At 38.9% G+C, this 24,388-nt stretch overlaps 6 protein-coding genes across 8 annotated transcripts; 2 read left to right on the plus strand and 4 right to left on the minus strand.

Moving 5' to 3' along the window:
* The first annotated feature begins 737 nt into the window (after window positions 1–737).
* Window positions 738–2,287, plus strand: LOC127252195 (E3 ubiquitin-protein ligase PUB23-like). Its single transcript, XM_051276270.1, has one exon. The coding sequence runs from the start codon at window positions 854–856 to the stop codon at window positions 2,096–2,098; it is 1,245 nt and encodes a 414-aa protein (XP_051132227.1). The 5' UTR covers window positions 738–853; the 3' UTR covers window positions 2,099–2,287.
* Window positions 2,288–3,758: 1,471 nt separating this feature from the next.
* LOC127252034 (dof zinc finger protein DOF1.2-like) lies at window positions 3,759–4,979 on the minus strand. Its single transcript, XM_051276030.1, has one exon. It carries the CDS (start codon window positions 4,732–4,734, stop codon window positions 3,835–3,837), a length of 900 nt encoding a protein of 299 aa, XP_051131987.1. The 5' UTR covers window positions 4,735–4,979; the 3' UTR covers window positions 3,759–3,834.
* Window positions 4,980–5,435: 456 nt separating this feature from the next.
* On the plus strand, window positions 5,436–17,582 carry LOC127251976 (uncharacterized). Of its 3 annotated transcripts, none has more exons than XM_051275957.1 (28): window positions 5,436–5,748; window positions 5,835–5,929; window positions 6,812–6,911; window positions 7,187–7,291; window positions 7,462–7,624; window positions 7,973–8,093; window positions 8,165–8,227; window positions 8,317–8,397; window positions 8,500–8,594; window positions 8,709–8,859; window positions 9,022–9,108; window positions 9,717–9,836; window positions 9,908–10,036; window positions 10,124–10,221; window positions 10,311–10,434; window positions 11,269–11,376; window positions 12,000–12,141; window positions 12,713–12,823; window positions 13,019–13,079; window positions 13,175–13,250; window positions 14,065–14,250; window positions 14,358–14,468; window positions 14,753–14,917; window positions 15,001–15,159; window positions 15,400–15,633; window positions 15,944–16,105; window positions 16,205–16,332; window positions 16,565–17,582. In XM_051275957.1, exons 1-28 carry the CDS (start codon window positions 5,586–5,588, stop codon window positions 17,103–17,105), a joined length of 3,879 nt encoding a protein of 1,292 aa, XP_051131914.1. In that variant the 5' UTR covers window positions 5,436–5,585; the 3' UTR covers window positions 17,106–17,582. The 3 variants fall into 3 exon arrangements, with proteins under 3 accessions (XP_051131914.1, XP_051131915.1, XP_051131917.1); XM_051275958.1 differs by having other exon boundaries at window positions 16,223–16,332; XM_051275960.1 differs by lacking the exons at window positions 5,436–5,748; window positions 5,835–5,929 and having other exon boundaries at window positions 6,811–6,911; window positions 7,174–7,291.
* Window positions 17,488–18,805, minus strand: LOC127251979 (syntaxin-121-like). Its single transcript, XM_051275963.1, has one exon. The coding sequence runs from the start codon at window positions 18,541–18,543 to the stop codon at window positions 17,626–17,628; it is 918 nt and encodes a 305-aa protein (XP_051131920.1). The 5' UTR covers window positions 18,544–18,805; the 3' UTR covers window positions 17,488–17,625.
* A 157-nt stretch (window positions 18,806–18,962) lies between these two features.
* Window positions 18,963–20,902, minus strand: LOC127251978 (33 kDa ribonucleoprotein, chloroplastic-like). Its single transcript, XM_051275962.1, has 4 exons — window positions 20,274–20,902; window positions 19,879–19,980; window positions 19,416–19,724; window positions 18,963–19,329 (listed from the first exon to the last, which is right to left on the minus strand). Exons 1-4 carry the CDS (start codon window positions 20,748–20,750, stop codon window positions 19,222–19,224), a joined length of 996 nt encoding a protein of 331 aa, XP_051131919.1. The 5' UTR covers window positions 20,751–20,902; the 3' UTR covers window positions 18,963–19,221.
* Window positions 20,903–21,042: 140 nt separating this feature from the next.
* Window positions 21,043–23,963, minus strand: LOC127251977 (nuclear transcription factor Y subunit A-10-like). Its single transcript, XM_051275961.1, has 6 exons — window positions 23,814–23,963; window positions 22,876–23,163; window positions 22,366–22,454; window positions 22,203–22,271; window positions 21,946–22,086; window positions 21,043–21,858 (listed from the first exon to the last, which is right to left on the minus strand). The coding sequence occupies exons 2-6, from the start codon at window positions 23,129–23,131 to the stop codon at window positions 21,391–21,393; spliced, it is 1,023 nt and encodes a 340-aa protein (XP_051131918.1). The 5' UTR covers window positions 23,132–23,163; window positions 23,814–23,963; the 3' UTR covers window positions 21,043–21,390.
* Between the last annotated feature and the right edge of the window lie 425 nt (window positions 23,964–24,388).

Raw genomic sequence — 24,388 nt, forward strand, 5'->3', positions numbered from 1 at the left:
AATGTATACCTTGTGATGTCCGTATATATTTCGTGTGTGATGTCACTATTGTGGTGAGTAATTATAATCAGTACAATAACTACATCCTCTTGAACACATAATTAAATTTGTTAAATTGTATGTAAAACATAAAATAAAGATTGAATACAAAAAATGTCTAACCAAATAATTGAACACAATCTTGGTGTGTGTATATATATATATATATATAATTTGAAGCCATTGCCGACAAACGATTTATCTTTATATAATCCATTTATTTATTTTTTATTATTATTATTTTTTGGATCAATACAAGACAAGAAAATATTTGAATAGTTAAAACTCTATTATAATATGTAACTTGCAAAATGTGCTAGATGGCTCAAGGCTCGATAAGAAAATGCCAAGCCCAATATTGAATAGCCCAATATTGAAATTAATAATAATAGAGGCTTTGACCATCTTATTACACGAAGGCAACAGAGAGAGTCAAAAAGATTCTTTTGACTAGATGGGTCCCACGACACGTTAGAAAAGTCTTGGGTCCAAAATCATCCCCAGTTTTTTAACACATATTTAACAATTCGTAAAATAAATCTCAAGTCAAATGAATCTACGGCTACTTGTCTGTTTCCTCCATATGCCCCACACGAATTTTATTTTTAAAAAGAAAAAAAGAAGAAAATTTCCAACTATATTTAAATGTGCGTGTTTTGACTTTGAAAGTCACACCAAATACACATATAAATAAGGAAACCTCACATATAAATCACTGCCCAATTATTCAAACCATTCCCAAAATCATCATCATCTTCTTCCTCCTTCCAAAAAAACCTCAAAGCGAAACCCTAAATCGAATCAAGCTCCATCCATGGCAGAAATTGAGGTCCCCCCATACTTCCTCTGCCCGATTTCCCTGGAGATCATGAAAGACCCCGTCACGATCTCCACAGGCATTACCTACGACAGGGACAGCATCGAAAAATGGATTTTCTCCGAGAAGAACAGCACCTGCCCCGTCACGAAACAGCCCCTTTCCGACACGGAAATCGTCACCCCCAACATCACTCTCCGGCGGCTTATCCAGTCCTGGTGCACTCTCCACGCCTCCCATGGCATCCAGCGCCTCCCCACGCCGAAAGCCCCCGTCACTAAGCCCCAGATCTTGAAGCTTCTAGAAGACGCCAATTCCCCACACCTGCAAATCAAATGCTTGCAGAGACTCAGATCCATCGCCTCCCAGAGCCAGACGAACAAGAGATCCATGGAGAGCGCCGGCGCCGGCGAGTTCTTGGCCTCTTTAATCGTCGGAAAAACCCGCCAGGCATCGTCGCCGGACGCCGCCGGAGATTTGTCAGACCTTAAAAAGGCCTGTCAGGAAGCCCTCGCCGTCCTCTACACCCTCCAGTTATCAGAATCGTCCCTGCAAACCCTAACTATTAATTCCAAATTCATCGATTCTTTAACCCTAATTATGCAATTTGGGGATTTAGAGTCACGCGCACAGGCCATCGTCGTCTTAAAATCCGCCCTGGAAGTGGCGGATCCATCCCAAATCATCAATTCCAGCCTGGAATTTTTCGTGGAGCTTATCAAAATCATGAAAGATCGAATCTGCCCGACGATCACGAAAGCTGCCCTGAAAGTACTGATCAATGTGGGCCCTTTGGGGAGGAACAGAATCAAATTAGTGGAGGCTGGAGCAGTGCCTGTACTGATCAATCTTCTGCTCGATTCTCCCGACAGAAGAACATGCGAAATGCTTCTGACAGCATTGGATTTCCTCTGCCAGTGTCCCGACGGGAGAGCCGAGTTCCTCAATCACGCCGCCGGATTGGCCGTCGTCTCCAAGAAGATCCTTAGGGTTTCGCCATTGGCGAGCGAGAAAGCTCTCAGGATTCTTCAGGCCATTTCCCGGCACTCAGCCACGCCGGCGGTGTTGCTGGAGATGCTGCAGATCGGCGTCGTCGCAAAACTGTGTTTAGTTCTTCAGTTAGACTGTGGATCGAAGACGAAGGAGAGAGCCAGGGAGATTCTCCGATCGAACGCCAGGGCCTGGAAGAATTCTCATTGCGTACCCAACACTAGGATTTTTTCAGATCCCAATTCGAATTAATTAACGAAAACATTAATCAGAGATACATGTAATTAAAAGTATATGTGTTTTGTAAGAATTAGCTGATCACCAGGTGTATTTAATTTCTGGACTTCCATAAATTGTTGGAAGATTAATTTTTTTTAGGAAATTGATTTAAAATTAATTGTTCCTCTTATTTTCATTTTTCAATACAGTGGCATTCTTTTATGACTTATTATTACATGCATTGTGACAAGTCACTTTTGCAACATTATATTGGTCCTTACCCAGCTGGGCCTAATTAAAGTCCATTGCTGATAGCAGCTGTATATGAATGTACACATATATGTGTATACATCTATCCACCAATCCAGACTGTCGTAGATAAGACAAACTAGCTGGAACTCACAGTTAATGGAGACTGCAATAATAACCACATACATGAATATGCCTATATTTCTTATATATAGCCGTTTTTGTTGAACAATCTATATGTTGCATTTAATTTATTTTTACTAGAAGGTTGTGGTATCTTCTCACCAAGGACATCGATCGAATCATTATATTTTATTTTATTTTTGTATAGAAATAATGAGTTGAATTTAGAGGCAAACATATTATTAGTCTGTTAACTAATTCGTATAATTAGTTCTACGGCATTGCATTAATTATTGCAGACTCGTAATTTATGATATTTTGAAATCATTTTTTTTGCTAACTAACTAACAATATACGTATATTTTAAAATCTTTTTTCATATATGTATATGATAAATCAACAAGGCAGCTAGCAGCCAATTTATAAATTATAAGTAATTAATTATAACCTAAAATTGTCAAATATTGCTTGCCCTGTCCAAATTATATATGCATGCTCGTGCTATGACTGAGCTAGGCAGCTTAGATCAATTCAATTTAATGCATATATGTTGATTTAAGCACTAAATACCTGATTCTTCTAACTTAAATATATTGAAAAAAAAATTTAGACTAGTGTACGTTTCTAGAAGCTTCTATCAATGCTTTCTTTATTCACAGTCAATTTTGTCCAGTCAACTAACTGTACTGGCTAATTGTTTCTAGGCATTGATATAATTACCAGTATTGTTGAATAGTTGTGAGCACAGATAATACCAAAGTATAGAAAGTTCCAAATTTGGTTAGAATTAAGGATATCATTTTGGACTGTAAGCAAGAATATTTCCATGCATGCAGCAGAAAAGTCCCCAGTGTATGTCTGATTTTCCTCGGAAATTTCAAATTGAAGGACTGAAATTTGAGAGTATATATTAATATATATATATAGACTGGGCGAATTAATTCATCTTAATTAATTTAATATATATATATATATATGTGGTTGTAGTAGTTGATACAGCACGTAGGTGGAGGTTAATAATTTATTTAAATAAATATATATAATTTCTGGGATCATGAGCACGATCATCTGGGATCATGTGATGCACGCAAAACCATGCACATTGAATTTAATACTTACTTCCATACATTATGTATATGTTATTAATTGTAGTTGTATGTGTATTTATTGCAAATTTCAAATGCTTGTAGAATCCCTCTTAGAGCTGAGTACACAGGTATATAAATTTGTATATGCTTAAGTGTGTATGTAAAATACAGCATATAGTATATCGTTTCATCTATAAAAATCCAAACTAAATATGAGACACTATTCTATCTCGATATATATAAAGACTATAAAATAAAAATTGTAGTAAATAATTACAGAATACTACTTAACTGATCAAGATTCATAAATCATGACCTGAAAATGGCTTCAAGATTTAATGGACTAAACGGATTGATCAGTATTTCTGAATTCAGCCCTTCCGGTTCGGACGAACCGACCGCCACTGCCATTCCCTGAAAACCATTATTACCCGGCGGCGGCAAGATTTGGTCCGACGGTGGCCACAGCAGCCGGTGGCCATCAGTAACGCTCTCGTCAGCTCCTCCCGGCAATGGAGGCAACGCCGCCGGCGCTGCATTTTCTATAGGATTATTCATCGTATCAAAATTATTATTACTATCACTCGCTGTCGCATCTCCTGTAATCGGCGCCGGCCGTCGCTGCTGCTGCTGCTGATGATTAAATTCGTCGTACCCATTACAATTATAAATCGCGTTTTCTGATAAATTTCCAGGCAACTGTTCACATTCAAGAAAACCAGAACAAGTACTGCCCAAATTCCCATGGCTGATATCCAAACCCTGGAAATCTGCAAACCCAACGGTTGAAGACGACGGAATCACAATTTCAGAATTCGATTCGATGCGATTCGGGGCTTGATTGAGGAAATTTGCGTAAACTGCGGCGAGATCGATGGTAGCACCACCGTCGGGGCGGTGTTGATTCGATCGACTCGATTCAGGTCCATCCCGGTGGTAATTCGCCCTGGCGGCGGCGCCACCAGCAACGTTAACGCGCATCGATGGCTTCCCACGGCGGCTCTTCCGGCATCCACCGCCGACGGGGACGTTCCGGAGGGAGCCTCCTTTGGTCCAATACCTTCTGCAAGCTTTACAGAAGTACCTGGGCTGGGTGAGGCTGTAATTATTGTAGTAGCAGAATTTGGTGTTGGCGGAGCCGCAGCGCGGGCAGGCCGGGGACATCTCCGCGCCGGCTCCGGCGACATTAGGTTTCCATTCCCTTTCCATCTATTCATTTCATGGGATGAAAATCCTGTTAGTAATTAACATCGCGGACGACGAGGTTATATAAAAAACGTGCATGGGGGCACGTGCCGTGTGCACGTGTGGGTTGGGTTCCGGGGCCGTGAAGTACGATGGAGCTGCGGCAACTGGTCGGCCCCGGAGGATGATGATGGGTGGCGTCGTTGACGAGGGACACGTGGCGAATCGGGATTGGTGGGGAGGGCAACTACCTTGGAAAGTCAAATTTGTTCTTGCTTTCCCGGACAGAAAGCTTTGGAGGATTGCCGTTTAACTGTATCTCTACTGGACCCGGGTCCATGGACCTGGACACCATATCGTGTGGATGTGGTTTGGATATGTCGGTGTAAATGGCGTGGGTTCATTTGGTCCCGGGTGTGGGAGTGACGAGCTGTACTAGGGTTTATTGCATGTCCTAAATTTAATTTATTTTAGTAACAGCGAATGTCTTGGATCGTGGGCTTCTTGGATCCTGTAAGTTCTGTATTCAATACTGCCTACAATTTAATTTATGGAATGCCTAATTGATATGTACTCAGATTATAATAATTGGGCTTTTGTTTTGCCCATTTATAATTTGCCTTATTTGGGCCCAAAGATTCAATTAAATTGGCAGAGCATGACGTCATAATTGGGCCATGTTCGGCCCAAATGAATACTGGTAGAGATCTCGCCTGCGTCTTCCCGTTCTCGTTTCGCAAGATCTGAGTTTGCGCCTTCTGTTCTTCTCCATACAAAACGAGTCAACCCAGACGAGTGAGGCTCTGCAAGTGTTTTCCGGTGGTTTTATCTGAAGGAGATTTTTCGTCCGGCGATCCGGGTCGAATCCGAGGAGGATGGCGGATCCGGCGAGCACAAAGCTTGGCAGGATGCTATTAGACCAGATCACTCCGGCGGTCATGGTACTCCGTACGCCGCTTGTCGAGGAGGCCTGCCAGAAAAACGGATTATCTCTCGTTGAAATGCTCGAGCCCTTCAGCGAATTCAAAAATATTGATGGTAATACTTTAACGCCATCTCAACAATCTTGGCAATAGGGTTGCTTATGTTCGACTTTCCTAATTCATTCCTCTGTTGATTTTTAGTGCCAGTGAGGACTGCTAGTGACCAGCCTTACAGACTGAGGAGATTTAAGTTGAGATTTTTTTATAATTCGGCAATTCGGCAGCCAAACATTGAGGCACGTAACTTTCTAAGTTATTTGTTTCTGCATTTGGTTGAGATATCTTGATGGTGATTGCAGTCATGAAAGAACATTTTGTTAAGCATATGAGTGTCATGCGTGCTTGAACATTTCATATCGTATAAGCCACAGATATCATTTATTGTAAAAGCACCAATTAAAAATTGTGCCAATGGGGTTCAGTGACAAGCCTCGTTTTGAAGAACTATACGAAATTGAAACCCTAAGATTGTTCGTTGCCATATAGAATTGTAGTAAGCATGTATAATATCTCAGAGCCAACTCCATGATGTATATAAGTGGAACAATTAGGTTGCCGTTGGAATCCTGAAATTCTGTGGCTTTTACTGCACTCAAGTAAAGCTTGGTTATTTTGCATTTCAATAGTTTCTTTAGTTGTTCAAACAGTTGATATATCAACTAATTTGGAATTGGGAGAAGAACTGGCCGTAATAGATGTGGCATATTGCTTGTGAGGTATGATTCTTTAGAAACCAAAATGTTTGAGAACATTTGATATCCAAAGATTTAACGGTCCAGTATCCACCATATATTGCTGCTCTTTATTTTATTTTATATTTTTTTTGCCTGTGTGGGGGCTTGTGCAATAAATGAATGCTTCTTTAAAATATGTTCTCCATTTGGATTAACGCGGAAACTACTGTTAAAAAAATAATAGGAAATACTAATGTCATGCAACTGAGATTGTCAGATAAATTTTGCTGCGATCATTTGAAGACATATTCCATGATTTATCAACTGTTCATGCTAATTAGATAATCAAATATTCTTTCTTGCTACGGTCAATTTCAGGACAGGAGTTAAAGAATATTTTGACATTGCCTTCCTTTTCTCTTAATCTTATTACTGATCATCCAGGCAACCAAGGAGAGGTTAAAACAAGTTATCACCCTTGCAGGAGATGGAGATGTTTCTGAGCTGGGTTCAGGTCCGCTAGACATTGAGTCTTTAATAGCATGTAAGCTTCAAACTTCCATCTTATAACCTCAGGCCCAGGTGCTGGAATCAGATAAAAATAAATTAGAAGTAATCCTTCAGGATGTTCTGGATATGTCTTGAATATTTTAGTGGAAATTATGAACACTTAATGCACACCTTGCTTAACATCTTCATTAACTATATTTGATGCCTTATGTGATGTTATTAATTGCTTATACTTTAAACAAGACCTTACTCTCAACATTGAGAACAATTATTATGAAATTTGAGTGAGTGATTAGTGTGTTTGTTCAGCCACTGAGCAAGGGTTTGTGCCATCGTGGTTTCAAAAGTTTAACAAAGAGCTGGTAGATGCTGTCTCCTTTTCAGAACATGAAGCTTTTGATCATCCAGTTGCCTGTAAGCCTTTATACTTTTTACACATAACGTGTGTAGATGGTTTATCTTTTCTTCTTTGTCCTGCATATCTTTTCATCTTCTCCTTTCTGTTTCAAAATCATCATTTGAAAGTTGAGATGCAGGTCTTTCAGATTGATTGTCTTACTTTTGTTCATGCACATGCAAGATAGGTCTTGTTGCTGTTTCTTCAAACGATAAAGATCCTATTGACAAATTTATTGATCTCTTCAATCCGAGCCAGTTGCCTTCTCTCCTCAATGATGGTGCAATGGATCCAAAGATTCCGAAGTATTTCTTGTTGGTTCATGATAATCAAGATGGCATGTTAGAAAAGTAAATGCTCTCTCCTTCCTGTGGGCTTGAATTTTTATCTTGCAGCGGGCTTAAATATCTAATGAGATATTGAGATATCATATGCTATCTTCATTTCACTGAGTAAATTGGACTTTCTAAATATAATCTTGGTTCCATGCATGCTTATCATCATTCATTAGTGAGAACTGAAGCTTATATTGCTGTATGCCCTTGATGCTTCACTGTTTTTTCTTGATATTGACAGTAAATGGTGTATTGCTTGAGAACATTTGTAAAGGAATTGCCATTGTATGCATTAATGCTTCTTTCATTTTATAAGTATTATTGTTACATATGCATTTCTTGGTCTTCATCTTTTATGTGCAGAGCTACTGGAATTTTTACAGAAATGAGGAATAAGTATGGTGCAAATGATTGCCATTTGTTGTGTATAAACTCTTCTGATGGTGGCATGAACGAACATCATGAAAATCCATGGGCATCTTATGTAAGGAAAAAGTGAGTTAATTTCTGTTCCATTTTTTTATGGTCTCTCATTTCTATTTGTATTTCTTTCAGAAAAATATCAACTCAAAGGACAAGCAAGTAGGCTGTTTCCTCAATATGGATGATATAGAAGAGGTATGTTATCCCATGCTATAATTAATTGCTTTTGGGAAATTGTAATGCTTTGCCTCATCTGGATAATCCTTTATTTCTAAACTGCACAGTTGAGAAATACAATACATGATCTTTCATCTAAACGCATCATTCCCCATATGGAGCTCAAAATTCGTGTGCTTAATCAGCAGGTCAGTATTCTATTTATCAGATACTTTGTTCTCAAAATTGTTTGATCAAACACAAAATTTGTTATCTTATTTTGCTTCAACTTGGATTATCTTCCAAACAAGGTTTCTGCAACTAGGAAGGGTTTCAGAAACCAGATAAAAAATTTATGGTGGAGAAAAGGAAAAGATGATGTGCCTGAGAATCCAAATGGATCTACGTAAGTGTGCGATCTTATTGATAAAGATATATATGTATATATATTCATATATATATATATATATATAGTTGTGCAACATGGCAAGCTCTGTCTAACTTGGTTTGCTTACTGAAGGTACACTTTTAGCTCCATAGAATCTCAGATAAGAGTTTTGGGTGACTATGCTTTCATGTTACAAGACTATGAACTTGCATTATCAAACTATCGGCTTATATCTACCGATTACAAGCTTGATAAAGCGTGGAAACGTTATGCTGGTGTTCAGGTAACTTTCCTGTTTGCCTTCTGTCTGCTTGTATGCTGTTATGTTACAATGATATTTGACTGCTAGATTTAGCAATGATTTCCTTTTTCTGACATTGGTAATTTATGCCATTTCTTGTCTTCCAATACTTTACTTGACGTGGGGTATTGACTGCTTCTGCAGGAAATTATGGGACTGACTTATTTTATGTTGGATCAATCAAGAAAAGATGCTGAGTACTGCATGGAGAATGCATTTAGCACATATTTGGTATTCACTAACAGAATAATAGTTGATTCTGTTTGTTATGGCCTTGTGCTTTTCAGCAAAAATATGGCAAATATTTTTTCCTGGGAGACAGCTCTCCAATGCATGGCTGTAAAAGCTGCTATTTAGTATTTTCTCGAATTAATTGTCTGCCATTTTGTTATGTTTATCTTTTAGAGGGTATGTATTGTAAAATCTCATTAGCAGAAGAATGAGATTTGGAAAAGTTAGAGAAGTAAATTTTTGATCTGGTTTTTGACGCCTAAAAGGGCTATAAAAGAATGAGATCAAGTTACATGCAGGTGCCCTTTGTTTGAGAAGAAACCTAGCTGGGACCTGGAAGTAAACTAATCAGCCTTTTCTACTTGATCAGTAATGAACATCTTTACTAACTTGCATTATAGTTTTGGACCTTGTAAAATACTTTCTTAACAGTAGCCCTGCATTTTTAATATAATATCTGAATTGCTTGTAGATTTCTTTAAGATGTTCTGTATTTGCACTGTGGTAGGTTTTTGTTTCCACAAGTTGATTTAGAAGATTATCTTTTTATAGGTGTTTTTCATCTTTCAATTTTTAAATTGATGGCCATGGATGTCGTTTAACTTCAGAAAATCGGGCAATTTGGATGGCGGAATGCTACACGATGTGGTATTTGGTGGGCTGAAATGTTGAAGGCTAGGAATCAATTTAATGATGCTGCAGGTGTCTATTTTCGTATCTCTGGTGAGGTAATGCCCATAATTATGAAAATTAACTGATGGGATGCTATCCTTCTATTTACTAAAACTTCTTGTGTTAGGATCCTCTTCACTCTGCTGTTATGCTTGAACAAGCTTCATACTGTTACTTGTTATCCAAACCAACCATGCTACGGAAGTATGGCTTTCATCTTGTTCTTTCTGGAGACCTATACAAGAAATCTGATCAGGTAATGTTTCTTATCAGTCTGGTGTCTTCATAGTCTACACTTATTTTACAAGACTAATCTGAGAATCTGTCCCTTTCCTTTTGTAAGTTAAAACATGCAATCAGAACTTACAGGGGAGCTCTTTTAGTTTTCAAAGGCACAGCTTGGAGCCATATCAGGGACCATGTTCATTTCCACATTGGAAAGTAAATTCTGAAAAAGTTCCAAGACTTAATTTTTCCGGGATTTTTGGCGCTGAGTGTAGTACTTATGAAACCACATTCAAATGTTTCAGGTGGTATGGATTTTTGGGGATGTTTGATGAGGCTATCAAAAACATGCTAGAAGTCCTGGTGTGCGTCCATCAGTCCAGGACCACTCAGGAGTTGTTTTTGAGAGACTTTTTTCAGATCATTCAGGTTGCTTGATACAAAGTTGGTTTCAGTTATCTATAACTGTCATTATATTTTGGCTTCTGTAGTATCTGTTCATCCAATAACAATTGAAATCTCCATTTCAATTTTTTGTCACAAAGGTGCAAATAGCATTGATTTACCTTATTGCGTATAGAACTGCTAGTGCCAATCTTCAAAATGCTGTTTAGTTTTGTGGCCTTGATGACATCCCTGGCAGACACGCCATGCCAATTATGAAACCAGTTATAAATGCTGTGCCATGGCACATTGATTGTAACAAGAACACAATTCCTGAGCCATTTTTTGTGTATAAGGAGCTGTTGGATTGTACCGAGCCATATATTCCTTTGCTTTGTTCTTTAATTTATTAATTACAAGCATATTCAAAAGGAAAAAGAGCTCAAATTTTGTTGAGATCATGCCAACTTATAACTTATTTATCAATTGGACTATTTCTTAATATATATTTTTTTCCAGAAAATAAAAGAATCCAGACTACATGAAATCTGGTTTGAAATTTTAACAGGGAATACTTAATGCATTGTTAAGATAGATATTTGGAAATTGAGGTTTCATATTAAGTTAAGAGGTTTGTTGACATGGAAGGACAATTTGTACTGATAAAACAACTTACCGGTAGTTTTACACATTATTTCTTTAAGGATTGCATTGGAATTTTGAAGAGTAACATCTATTTGTTCTTTGTGCATGATGTGTCATGTCTTAGTTTTTGCATGATCACATACGTCTCTTAGATTTAGGCTTAATTTCTGTGTTAAATGTTGCATCTTATTTTGTATGGTGTCAATAATATTGCTTTTTTCCTTGATTATGTAGGACACAGGAAAAACATTTGAGTTGCTGAGGCTTCAATTACCTGCAATTAACTTTCCTCTGAATAAAGTTGTTTTCGAAGATCATCGGACATATGCATCTCCTGCAGCTGTAAGTTGGTATTTCTTTTTCCAATAAAGTTCCTTGTTATGGCAGATTGCTTATAATTTGTTGATTATCTGACATGTATGTAATGATGCTTATAAATATGCAGAGTTCTTCTCTGACAACTCTATTAGTTGATTCATTATTTTCTATTTATCAACATTACTTGCAATAATGGTTGTTGATTTTCAAATTAAGTCTCTCTCCAGTCTTATTCTTGGAATTGATGATCTGAATCTGGTGTCATAATTAATCTATTTTAATAATATAATAGTTCCCTGCTATTTGTGATGTGGAGATAACTACTCACATGTAGAGCTGCTGAACGAGTGAGCTCGACTCGAAATTGACTCGGCTTGTTTAAGAGTCAAGGTAAAATAGTGGCTTGAGCTTGATTCATTAGGTTCAATCAAGCTCGAGCTTGGCTCACAATACTTGAACTCAAGCTCAAGTTCGACTTAATCTATGTATTATATAATTTTTAATATATAAATTATATAAATATAATTTTATTCACAATTTATTATAATAAAATATTCAAATTTCGTTTAATAAATGTAAATTTTGACATAATATGTTATATATGTATGTTTCAAATTTATTCCCAATCTCTTCTTTGCATGTTTCAGGCCAGTGTTAAAGAAACTATGTGGCAATCGTTGGAGGAGGATTTGATTCCATCATTGTCAGTTATGAAGACTAACTGGCTGGACTCTCAATCAAAGACTTTACCAAAGAAGTACAAAGAATCAAATGTTTGTGTTGCTGGAGGTATGGAAGTTGTTTTGGGTTCTAGTTGAAAATTTATCCAGGACTTTTTGCTGCCATTTTTCGAATCACGGTCCAACGTTAGAGTCATTCATACTTCGGAGTATTTTCCTAAAAAAAAAATAAAAAAAATTACTATGTCATATGCTTACAAATAAAATAGTTGTGGAAGATTCCAAATTTATATGCTCCATGTCTCTTAAGTTCTTTCAGAAGAAAAATTAAATATACTGCATTATTGCAGCTTAGATGCTCAAAATGTGCAATTTGTTTCCCAACCACTATGGATGCCACACTTGGTTTGTTCAGATTTTAGCTGAATTGAGATGCTTGATCTTATGGATACATGCACCTGAATTTCAGAAGCCTTAAAGAAAGATGTATACATATTATACTGTCAAATTGGAACTCTGGATATTTATTGCCCAGTTTGATTCGTAATCTTATCTACTGCGACCGATCTATTATCTCTTACAGTTGTATACAAATTGATACGTAATTGTATTGTTCATTGTCAAATATTTGCATTCCAAGTTTTTTTCCTTGCTAATGTATGCTTTTCATGATTTTTCAGAGGCCATCAAGGTTGACATTAGCTTTAAAAACCCTCTTCAGTTTCCTATTTCTGTCTCAAATGTTTCTCTAATATGCAAACATTCGGCTGCATATGATGAAACTGAATCAGGTAGATTTTGTGCTCCCAGTCTATCATCAATAATTTTCATGACCATGGCCTTTCTCAAACATTCGAGTTGTACATGTTCTCGATCGTTTTGATTTATTTCAAAGAAGATTGATCTTGGTTTTATGTTCTCTGAAAGTTAAAGTTGAAACCAACTTCCAGCATTATTTCTTGTTATAATTGTTTTCAACAACCCAGGTGCAAATGGCTCTTTAAATGATTTTCAGAATGAGGAGTTGAGAACTGTATCAACTAGTGGGTATGTCTCTGAGAAAAGTTAATAAAACTATGTTTTGCCAAGTACTTGATGCTTTGACCATTTTGGCCCATCAATTGTTTACTCACTGGTTGCAGGGACTCCCACTCGGAAGGATCTTTATTTACTTTATCAGAAGTTGACATTGCAATGAAAGGAGGTGAAACTACTTTGGTGAGCTCTCTACATCCTTATTGTGAGTCCATTGCCTCTGTTCTGGTACTCTTATGAGTTCATTGCTATAGATGCACTGGAATCATATTTGGGTATATTGGATAGAAGTGTTAAGAGACTGGCGAATGGGACCCTTTTAAATAGGTGGATTGACATAAGTCATCAAAGATAGCTTATTTGAGTTTTTTTTTTTTTTTTGAAGGAACTTCCATCTTCTAAGAATGAACTTTTTATTTAATGAATTATTTCTGTAGAATCATTTAATTTGTGGGGGAAAGATCTTTGTCACTCCATGTGAAAGTCTAGGTCAACCAACAAAGCAAGCTTTCATTTTCATAACATAGTCCATAAGAAACTAGAAGTGCAGGCATATATATTTAAATATCATTTGGTTCTGCAAAGCTTTTGGACTTGAGTATGAAGTTTATATAAGGAGATGCGATGTAATAAGCTATTCCACTTTGGAGTACGAATATATTTTAGTTCAATTATTATTATTATGATTATGATTAAAATTATTATTTTCCTCAGTTTTTTCATGATTTTCTATTAGTTTATATTACCATATAGGATGCAAATGATAAATCTCATATGTCCTTAGAGTTTTTTCATAGAAGTCTAGCAATATCTGGGTTTTAATGCCCCTAGTGTTTATACTGAAGCAATTGTTAACATCATTTGTATATCAGGTTATAATTGAAAATCTGAAAAAGGATGAGCTGGTAATTCAGTCAAAGATGCATTTTCATTGTGACCTGCTGCACTTGGTATTAATTTGAAGTTTAAAATTAATGTCTTCTATCTTGTTCTTCAGGTTCAGCTAACAGTCACTCCCAAGGCAGAAGGCACTCTAGAAGTGGTTGGTGTTAGGTGGAAACTCTCTAACTCAGTGATTGGAATTCATAACTTCAGCCCAGATGCTATGAAGAAGAAATTTCCTAAAGGGAAAAAGAAAGCAAAACAGTCGGGTAAAGATAAGCTGCAGTTCCTGGTGATTAAGGTGCCTTTCTGAGCTTTTCTTGGTGTTGTTCTGTTTCTATTTTCTTTATCTGGAGTGACTGTACATTAATATAAAGGCTATGCTACTACCACTTGCTCAATATCCAGAGTCTACCCAGGCTTGAGGGTGCTATTCACACCTTCCCTAAATCTGTATATGCTGGAGATCTCCGTCAGCTTACTTTAGAGTTGAAGAATCCATCCAAGCTATCTGTGAAGGTATTATTTATTCTAGCCATGCCCTAATATCTCTTTTACTGACAGATATATCATTGCTAGTTTTGTTTCATTGTACTGAAGGTCAGCATGTATCCATATTAAGCCATATTTTGCCATCATATTATATTTTCTGTTAAATTCATTAAATATTCCCATAATATCGATAAAATCAGGAGGATAAATTTTTATTTGTTGCTATATGTTGTCCATATGACTATGCCTAGCAACACTAAATGGAGGAAAAATCAGCTCATCGTTGCCTTAACCATTTTCTGTCTTGACAGAATTTGAAGATGAGGATCAGTCATCCTAGATTTCTTAACGTTGCTGATGAGGATGTCATGAACTCAGAATTTCCATCTTGCCTTAGGAAGCAGGAAAATTTGTCAGAAACTTGCACACAAGTGGATGTTGCTAAAGCAGCCAATAGCATATTTGTGTTCCCTGAGGTAAGTTGCTTCGTATGTGTTTTAATCTATTTGGGTTGTTTCCTGTAAGATGATTTGATTTTTGTGGTTTCTGTTTTGAATAGACAAGGGCAATTTCATGGGAAACACCACTCAAGTGGCCCCTTTGGTTTAGGGCCGCAGCAGCTGGAAGCATTTCACTTTACATAATTATTTACTATGAAATAGAAGATGGATCATCTGTTTTACCGTATCGGACTTTATGCATGCACTACAACTTCGAGGTATGTTTCAGAAATGGATGATGATGGTATTAATTGTTGAATGATAAGTTATTCTATTGATTCACTGGTAATATTCATTGAATGTGTATGTGCCGCATTAGATTCCTCCTTTCTTATGCTTCCATAAGTGTATAATGCTTCCGCATTATATATGTATTTTTTGTATCACAATGTAATAGAAAATATGCATCAAAAACACATCTGCACTAATGTTCACATTTTTTAATTCATTTGAACTAGGTGCTTCCATCACTTGAGGTGTCATTCCAAACCAGCCCTTGTCCATCCAAATTGCAAGAATTCCTTGTACAGATGGATGTTATAAACAGAACCACTTCAGAAAGTTTCCAGCTTCGTCAACTGTCATCTGTTGGAGATCAGTGGGAACTTTCAATGCTCCAACCCATGGATTCTGCCTCTTCTTTGGAACCTTTAGTGGCTGGTCAGGCTTTATCATACTTCTTCAAGCTAAAGGTTTGTCTCTCAATTTAGAACTTCTCTTAATTGATCTGTTGGATCTTTTCCAGACCAGAACAAAAATATTTGGTACTAATTTTTTAGTGCTCACATATTTTATCTCTAGTATTGCATGAATGGATACTCTTTCGCTGATTAGTCTGCCTTGAAATTACAGCTGCCCAATGGATAAAGACTATTTATGGCCTGAAATTTATTTGTGCTAGCACTCTAAACATATAATGCTATTGTTTCTGATATACACTAATATATCTCTTTATCAAGTAATTTCCTTTGCTTTGTTATTGAATTTTACTGTGGTCTTCAGAATCGCAAAACACAAGGACATATTGAAGATGAGAGATCACTTTCTAAATCAGGGATGCCAGATGTGAGACTTGATGGTGATTCAAGAGGGTTCTTTGATGCCTCTTCTTCTCCCCTTGTTCTTTTTCACCATCATGAAAGATTGCATCAAGAAAGAGAGGAGGTCTTAATCTTACATAATCTTTATCATAGATCATATTCAATTCGAACTGATCTATTGTACACCTATACTGATGTCATTATCCTCAATAATTTGTAATAGCTTCTGGAATTTCATCAGGATCATGAAGGCACAGTTGATTTCATCTTCATATACGAATCACAGAGTGACAGCGATTCAGGGCCTCCAAAGACTGCAGAATTGTTCTCTCACCATACCTGCCATTGCTGGTACGTTCCTTTCGACAACTCTTACTAGAAAAGAACTAGGTTCTGCAAAAGTGCATCTGTTATCCTGTTCTTCTTGGATTGTTATATATCTGATCTATGCCATTTTTTCACAATTGTTGATTCTCTACACTTAATATGGCTGGCCATATTCCTTTTTTGGTTTATTATGTTTGTTTCCGTTTTGACGAAAAGCTGATTATGTTTCCATTCTCCTTTTTTGATATTTATATAGCATCGCAAGCAAAACCCCAATATGGTGGAAAATGGATGGCCCCAAGTCAATTCGACATGACTTCTCTTTGGCTTTATGCGAAATAAACCTGAATATGACCGTCTCCAACTCCTCGGAAGACCTCATATCAGTTCGTATCATCACCCTCGATGGCCCGAATGCTGTAAGCTCATTGACCAGTGGTACTTCAAACTCTGGAAGTGAAGTGGGATGGCATGACACATCCCATCCCAGTGAGATTCGAGTGGCAGCTGATGCATTGGGAGCTCGAGCCGGCAGGCCTCATTCAATCGAAAGTGTTCCACCATTCATTTGGTCTGGAACAAGTTCAACCCGGTTCAACCTCGAGCTGAGATCTTCTGTCCAAGTTCCTCTTCAGATTTGTGTGTTCGCCCCAGGTACATATGACTTATCAAACTACTTGTTGCACTGGAATTTTGTGTCGTCAAACGATGGAGAAGATGAGCTTGGATCCAAAGCGTTGTCGTCGGGGACATGCCAGGGCCATTCTTATCATATCACCGTGCTGCAGAAAGAATGAATTTAGCCCCAAAATTACATGTCTTCCTGAACCTGAATATTGTTTGAATTAATTCTTGAGTACGTGCTTGCATTTTGTAAAGTTTTTTGTCGATTTCTTGTACTAATTATTGTAGCAACAGACAATATTCATTGAGGCCGGCTTTGGACGGCAGCTTAGCTTATACACAAAATTATCCATCCCCACTAATAATCAGTAGAGAGAGTAGAGTAGCTGCTGACTGCACATCACAAACGCCGTTAGTGTGTCATCACAAATATTATTTGTTAAAATAAAATCAATCTAATTATGAATAGACAAAATATTTTCTCATCACTACTGTACGTACAAGTTTAAAAAACTGCAAAAAAAAAAAAAAAAAAAAAAAAAAAGAATAATAGAGTAATAATAATAAATAACGATAATAATGAGGCAAAGAAAGTAGTAGTAAATACAATCACAAAATCGAGAAATCTCAAAAAAAAAAAAAAAAAACAATAGTGGGGTAATTTATTAGACAATGAAGGCAACAACAAATTAATTATTTCTGCCAAGGCCTAATAGAGAGGACGATGATCAAGATGACGATGAGCAGGAGGATGATCCCGAAGCAGGCCCACTTCCTGGTGTTCTTCTGGTGCTTCCGGGCGACCTCGAGCTGCTGCGCCCCTCCCCTGACGAAGGAATTGGCCCTGTTCACCTGGCTCTCGATGTCGTCCAGCTGCTCCCCCTGGCTCTGCACCAGCACCGCCATGTCCAGGAACACCTGGTGCAGCTCCCTCAGATTCCTCTCCATCTCCTTCACCGCGTCGTGCCTCTCCTGGATCTCCATTATCGTCTCCATCACCTGCCCCCTCCCCTGCTGCTGTATCGCCTTCTGCAAAAACGTCTCGCTCTCCCCCGTCTCGATCAGCCGGTCCAGGACCTTCTCCTCCGGGTTCTCCCCCGTCACCGTGTAGTACCGCCGCTGCACCGTCTCCCTGTACTCGGAGCTCATTTTCTGCCTCAGCTCGTTGAACCGGTTCATCATCTCCTGCAGCTTCTTCCTCAGACCGTTCACCACCGACGTCCGGGTCCGGTCCGACGAGCTCCCCGGCCCGCACCCCGGCATGCTCCGGTTCGCCGCGTTCGACCGGTCCAGCGCCTCCAGCCGGACCTTTATCATTTTCGCCTTCTTCAGAGCGGCGGCGATGTCGCCGTCCATCCGCGATCGGAGCTCCTTCACCGCCTTCGCGTTGTGTAACGTCTTGCTCTGCTCGTGCCAATTCTGGAGCTGACTGAACAGCGACTCCAACTCTCTCAATTCGTCTTTCACCGCCTCCACGTCGTCGAAGAACCGGTCGAGATTCACGCCGCCGGCGTTTCCACCGCCGGTCATCTCGATGTTGTGGGAGTCCCGCGGCGGCGATTGCCCCTGGTCCCGGAAACGGGAGAACGACCCGGAGAATAGATCATTCATCTTTTTTCAAAGGATCTGATTGGTTGCCTGATCGGAAAAAACGTCAATCTAGAGAGTTTTGGTGAAGAAACAAGAACAGAAATGAAATGGGGATAGATAACAGAAAAGGAAAATGGATTATATGTTGTAATGTTATAGGATGAATTGGTGGACTTGGAGAAGGATTTGGTTGAACGGGTAAGCACAGACTGGTCAAATAGGTTCCTCTGCCCTGTCCTGTTCTGGTTCAACAACAGGCAATAAAATGTGTACGACTAATAATATACCTGCCAGAAAAGTCAACTGACGAAGATGTCTGGAAATGGGTTTTTCGTTTGGACGGGTTTTTAAGGATTGCTTAAGTTGGAATTTTTTAACGAATGTTCTACCCGACGCGTTTTTGGGGAAACTGCAGATTTCAGACGGCCGACGAATCGCTGTTCATAGAAATGCGATTTCAGTTTATTTATTTATTGTTTCAGCGCTTTTGGGTTCGGTACAAGATGTTCAAAAGACCAACACCCTATACAATATACATACATACATGCATGATAAATACATCTGATCTCAACTATGTTATCAAAAATTACACCAACCATTGATCCGCAGCTAATCTATAGATATTCGGTGTATGAACACCCATGGATATATGCTTACCGTGATCAGAAACTAGGCTTGACCACAATTGGATTCCTCCGATCAGGTAGCGATGCTCGACAGTGGCTCGCCGGAGGTTCCTGACTGCGATGGAGAAGGAATACCTCTCTGCTCCGCCAGATTCAGCCTTAGCGGCCGGCCTTCTACCTCCTAAACGAGCGAAAATGGTTTAACATTAATCGATAATGGCGAATTGATTGTGGAGTAGGAACAGCTCAAAATCACCATATTCTTACCACTCCATTCATGGCATTCAGCGCAGACTCCACATCTTCAGCCGATGAAAATGTAATGAATCCGAAGCCTCGTGATCTTCCAGAGTCCCTGTCGTAGATGACTTTGGCACTGAGGAATCCCGGCTGTTGGGAAAAGACTTCCCTCAGGCCCTGAGATGTTAGCCCCCAGCTGAGATTGCCGGCGTATATTTTATGAGGACTATCCACGAACCCCTGATAGCTGCTCCTTATTTTTGGGGCCATTACTTCCCTTTCGCCGCCTCTTGGCACCTCAGGGAAGTTCACCTTCGCAGTCCGACCCCCAATTTGCTGGACACAAAAAGGGATGATGAAAAAGAACATAAATGACATGATACTATGACAGGGTTTTGTAAATGTGAAATAGCATATGCTGATTCAACTAATTCGATGCAAGAACTAAGAACATGGCAATGGAGCATTTGTTAAACAAGGAGAAACTTACGGCTCCATCGAACAATCGGATTGCCTCTCTAGCTTCGTCAACACTTCCCATAGTAACAAAAGAGAATCCTCGACTTCTATCGGTAACTCTATCATAGACAATCTTCAAATGCATATAAAGGAGCATCAGCACAAACACATCAAGAAACATAAACCAAAATTGCTAATCATAATCCTTCCTAATTCATATCTTGAAGCAGACATGAAAACTGCATATCTCATAGTGTCACAAGACTCAAATCAGAAACCATAATTATGCCAATTGTAAAAAGCTTCAACACCATAGTTTGAATCCAGTTTCTTGCAGAATTATCAAAACTCGGTAGTGTGCAAATCGCATAATCAAGGAAGGTCAAATTGGAAAGTGCCCAATTTCCAAGTCCAGAAAAGCTTTACCTCAACAGAAATAACGCGACCAGCTTCAGCGAAGATCTCAGACAATTGAGCAGAAGTCATTGAAAATGGCAAATTCCCTACGTATAGCCTACCAGCATCCGCAGATTGCGCCACGTCATTTTCTCCTTCCTCAATTTCAGAGACCACTGCATCTTCAACACCACTTTGTTGAGGCTCAGGTCGTTCTTCTTCCTTCTGTTCAAATTCTGCTTCTTCAATTTCTGCTTCTTCTTCTTCTTCTTCTTCTTCATTACTCAGCTCAACGCTGTCGAATGCAGTCGAAGCGCAGCAAGTTACTGGGCACCAGGGAAGGGAATAAGGAGGAGAGTTTATTACACAAAACTTGATAATTCTCGGCGGAGTCGTCCCGACGGGGATGAAAAAACGATGCGAAAGATGATCGCTTGAAATTGAACGCAAAGAGAAAGAAGAAGTTCTGACAGCAGCGGCTGCCACTGCGACAGAAGACGCCGACATTATTCTCTCCTCCCTCCGCAGTAGAGAATCAAATCAATAATCAAGAAAACGAAGGATAATTGGGTCCTTCCGGGTTGAGGAAGACGAGATGGGGATAAGGTCGGATAAATCTTGGGCTGAAATTGTTGCAGATAAAAGTTACTGATCTGGGGTTGGCCTCACATTTAATTTTATTTAGGGTTTATATATGTGATTGATTGGGTATCTTACAAAAGCTACAATTCATTTATATTTTTTCACCACTAAATATAATACACAGATGGTTTTCGCTTCGCACGTCAAATCAAGAAAATGCTGATTATAATACAGACTCGATTCTTGATTTAACCAAAATACGATCACACAAAACAAAACAAAACCAAACCAAACCAAACAAAACCACACTACACATACTTATCTGGTCTGGACGGAGGACCACAAGCAAAGTCTCACATAATTTAGACAAGTTGCAGACGACGCCATTAACAAACAACAAGCTTCATCCATTATTTATGCTACACAGACACAGACACAGACAAGACACATAGTTCAAATTCTCCAAATGAATGGAGTAGCCAAGAATGAGTTGCCCAAGCGACAAATCATCATCACCAAACGGGAATGGCTCCCTCAACAGGACACCAATTCCCGCTCTCATCAATCAGTAATCACCGGAAGCTGCCATGGCGATGCCGAGATCGGTATCCGCCACATCCGGAAACGGCTGAAACGAAGGGTGGAGCCGATTAATCTGAAACTGATGGTGATGCTGAGCACCACTGCCCCCGCCACCGCCACCACCACCACCTCCGCTGCCGCCCCTCAAGAAAAACATGTGGTGGTGACTCGTCACTTCCGAATTCGGACTCATCGACCTGCTGCTGTAGCTATTCGTTCCCTTCGAATTAATCCCTCCTCCATCGTTTTGCAGCACTTCTGATACCTGTGATCCACTCTGTTTCCTGCACTCACCTGTAGTAGTAGCAGAAGTAATTGTAGCAGTGGTAGTGTTGCTCTTCAGGGCTGGCTTTTCGCTGCCGCCACTAGTGTTCTTCGTGTTGAGGAACCGCCCGCCGTTGCCTCTAGGGCGCCGCATTGCGTGGAGATGCCGGGACAGGTGCAGATAAGGCTAAGCCGATATATATTCATCAATATGTTGCAAGAAATTTTTTTAATCGAAGCAGCAGCTTAAAAGAATATAGGGTCATAATCCAACCTTGCGATATCTCAGAACTTTATTCTCCAGCTCGGCCTCGGCGCGCTTCCTTCGTCGCCTCATGATGCCGTTGTGCTGCTTGGCATTGACGAAGATCGGCCCTCCATCAGCGCTCATGCTCATCGGCAACATGATGCGCCCCTGCAATGAGATGTACATTCAAACAACAGAATATTTGAGTGAGGGAGATGAACTTTTCATGTTTTGTTCATTAATTTGTTCTATGAATCGACATGGATGGATATGAGCTAACGTACCGCAACTTGAGCCCCGTAGATGGAGTTGACGCCATAAAAGGGCTCTGCATAAGGATATTTCCCATAAATCTGCACCAGCGGTTTTGAGCAAAAGATCATGTGTTTATCCATGAAAAATTAAAAGGTAAATCCCGTACATTGCTGAGAAATTAATTAGATCTACCAAAGGCTGCCCGAATCCAATGTCAAAATGCCCTCCATCCATGGTGATTGTCTGGATTTGAGCTTTCTGATCAGCAGCTTTGTAGTCACCTAAATATCATCATCATTAAACTGAGTACTGTGTCTCATAATTCAAACCTCAAGAAGATCGATTAGGTTCTCATGAGTTGTCAATCTTGTAAATAAGGCATTCATGCATACATATATATATGTATGTATATATCTTTACTATTTATGTACATCAATAACCACTGATTAGTTTAAAATATTTAGGAGGGTTTTTTCATATCTTCCAAAGCATAGAACATATATTACCTCATGATCTTAATAACTTCATGGTGATGTTAGTTTAATGCTGTGGTAATTAGTAAATATAATAAGACTTCCAACTCATGACTGCTATATAAACATAGACTATATCAAAACCATTAGCAGATAGAAGGAAGTGCAGAAAACTGTAAAGATATAGAGATGGTAAATAAAAGCTGTGTACGGAAATATGTTAGTGTACCGGAGAAGAGGGTAAAGGGTGTGGTATTCCCTTTTGCGGCGAGCCCAAATTGATGTTCTTCCGGCTGCTTAGCACCGGCGAAAAGCTCCAACGACGCCATCTTTGACTGGCCAAAAGTCTCAGTGTAAGCCACGGCCGGCTGCGGCTGAGATCTGAGTTCAGACCATGGCGTCACCGACGAGAGACATCCATCGGCGCCGGAGTCCTGAGCAACATTTTCTTGATGCTCCTTGAAGAAAACAGTGTGCATAGTCATTTTTCAGGCACGATTTCTCCAACCTAGAAACCCTAGGGAATTAACAAAGGCGTTTGTCATAAATTGAATCGAGGAATTAATTAGCAAGATACAGAAGCTGCAATCTTTTCATGAAAATAAAGATAAAAATTAATCAGAAAAAGTCTTTGGAGAATATTAATATTCAAATAGAATATGATTAAAAAGAGATATTGGGAGGCAATAATTGAACATAGAATAAAGCAAAAAAACAGTGTCCGAATTAAGACAGACTAATGAATTAAATAGTATATAAAACTGGAATGGAACCTTATCTGATTACTTAGAGACAAAAAGATGATGATGATTCAACGCTACCATTAAACAGCCGGCGCAAAAACTTTTGTTTTAAAAATCTTGATGATGCATACAGACAAGTTATCTTCATAGAAAACATCACAGAAGAAGCCATCACCAAAGCGAATCAAAAACCAGGCCAGCAATCAATCTTTCTTAATTATTAAGGATTCAGCAAAAGAAAAACCCAAGTCATAGAATCTATTCTCAGCCATGAATAAGGAAATTAGATGAATTCAAGGTAGAGACAGTTTAACTAACTAAATCCAACGTTAAGGCAGTTGCTTCTTGAAAAGTCCCGGGATCCCCAACTCCCAGGTGAGACTGTACAGTAACAGACAACGTACATACATACATACATACATACCAGTTATAACCTCAAAGTAGCAGAAGTCCCTTGAAGAACAAAGAAGACAAGTGATGTCGGCAGCAAGTAGCAACAGCAACCACAAGTGGAAAACACAGAGAGAGGGAGAATGAGAGAGAGGAGAGCGAAAGAGGGAGAGAGACAGGGAGAGGGGGTTCCTTTATATACAAAATGGGAACACCAAAGCATGACCAATGAGATGTGTCTTTCATGCATACCTAGTTTAATTTATTTTTATTTTTTGTGACTATTATATTTAAAAATCAACTGTCGCTCTGATCTGTCCACATGTGGATTTGTTTAAGGGCAAGTTTGGAGCATTTGCTGCTTTTTCTTCCAATCTATTCTCAATATAAAAAGGCATGCGAGGGGGAGAGGGGAAAGGAATTCTCCTGAAACCAGACCATTAAAAAACAAACCAAAAAAAAAAAAAAGACAATGGACAGGTGTTGCAATATAATGGAATCCAATGGGATTAACTATTATTAACATTCCCCCATGTAGTGATACATCAAAAATTTATTCTTTTTAGTAATTTGATCTTAATCCATGCTTCAATATTATCTGTGACAATG

This window comes from Andrographis paniculata, unplaced genomic scaffold (assembly GCF_009805555.1).
Source record: "Andrographis paniculata isolate CXL003 unplaced genomic scaffold, ASM980555v1 Contig45END, whole genome shotgun sequence".
Taxonomy (NCBI): Eukaryota; Viridiplantae; Streptophyta; class Magnoliopsida; order Lamiales; family Acanthaceae; genus Andrographis; species Andrographis paniculata.

Bases quoted from the DNA above. Each gene is read 5' to 3' on its own strand.
- LOC127252195 (XM_051276270.1), top strand. From the start codon at position 854: ATGGCAGAAATTGAGGTCCCCCCATACTTCCTCTGCCCGATTTCCCTG.
- LOC127252034 (XM_051276030.1), bottom strand. From the start codon at position 4,734: ATGGAAAGGGAATGGAAACCTAATGTCGCCGGAGCCGGCGCGGAGATG.
- LOC127251976 (XM_051275957.1), top strand. From the start codon at position 5,586: ATGGCGGATCCGGCGAGCACAAAGCTTGGCAGGATGCTATTAGACCAG. The intron at 7,292-7,461 runs GTAAGCCTTTAT...CATGCAAGATAG, and splicing joins TTTTGATCATCCAGTTGCCT to GTCTTGTTGCTGTTTCTTCA. The intron at 8,860-9,021 runs GTAACTTTCCTG...CTGCTTCTGCAG, and splicing joins AACGTTATGCTGGTGTTCAG to GAAATTATGGGACTGACTTA.
- LOC127251979 (XM_051275963.1), bottom strand. From the start codon at position 18,543: ATGAATGATCTATTCTCCGGGTCGTTCTCCCGTTTCCGGGACCAGGGG.
- LOC127251978 (XM_051275962.1), bottom strand. From the start codon at position 20,750: ATGTCGGCGTCTTCTGTCGCAGTGGCAGCCGCTGCTGTCAGAACTTCT. The intron at 19,981-20,273 runs GTAAAGCTTTTC...ATGCATTTGAAG, and splicing joins GTCGCGTTATTTCTGTTGAG to ATTGTCTATGATAGAGTTAC. The intron at 19,725-19,878 runs GTAAGTTTCTCC...TTTTGTGTCCAG, and splicing joins TCCGATTGTTCGATGGAGCC to CAAATTGGGGGTCGGACTGC.
- LOC127251977 (XM_051275961.1), bottom strand. From the start codon at position 23,131: ATGACTATGCACACTGTTTTCTTCAAGGAGCATCAAGAAAATGTTGCT. The intron at 22,455-22,875 runs GTACACTAACAT...GATGATATTTAG, and splicing joins ACCCTTTACCCTCTTCTCCG to GTGACTACAAAGCTGCTGAT. The intron at 22,272-22,365 runs GTAGATCTAATT...CCGCTGGTGCAG, and splicing joins TTGGATTCGGGCAGCCTTTG to ATTTATGGGAAATATCCTTA.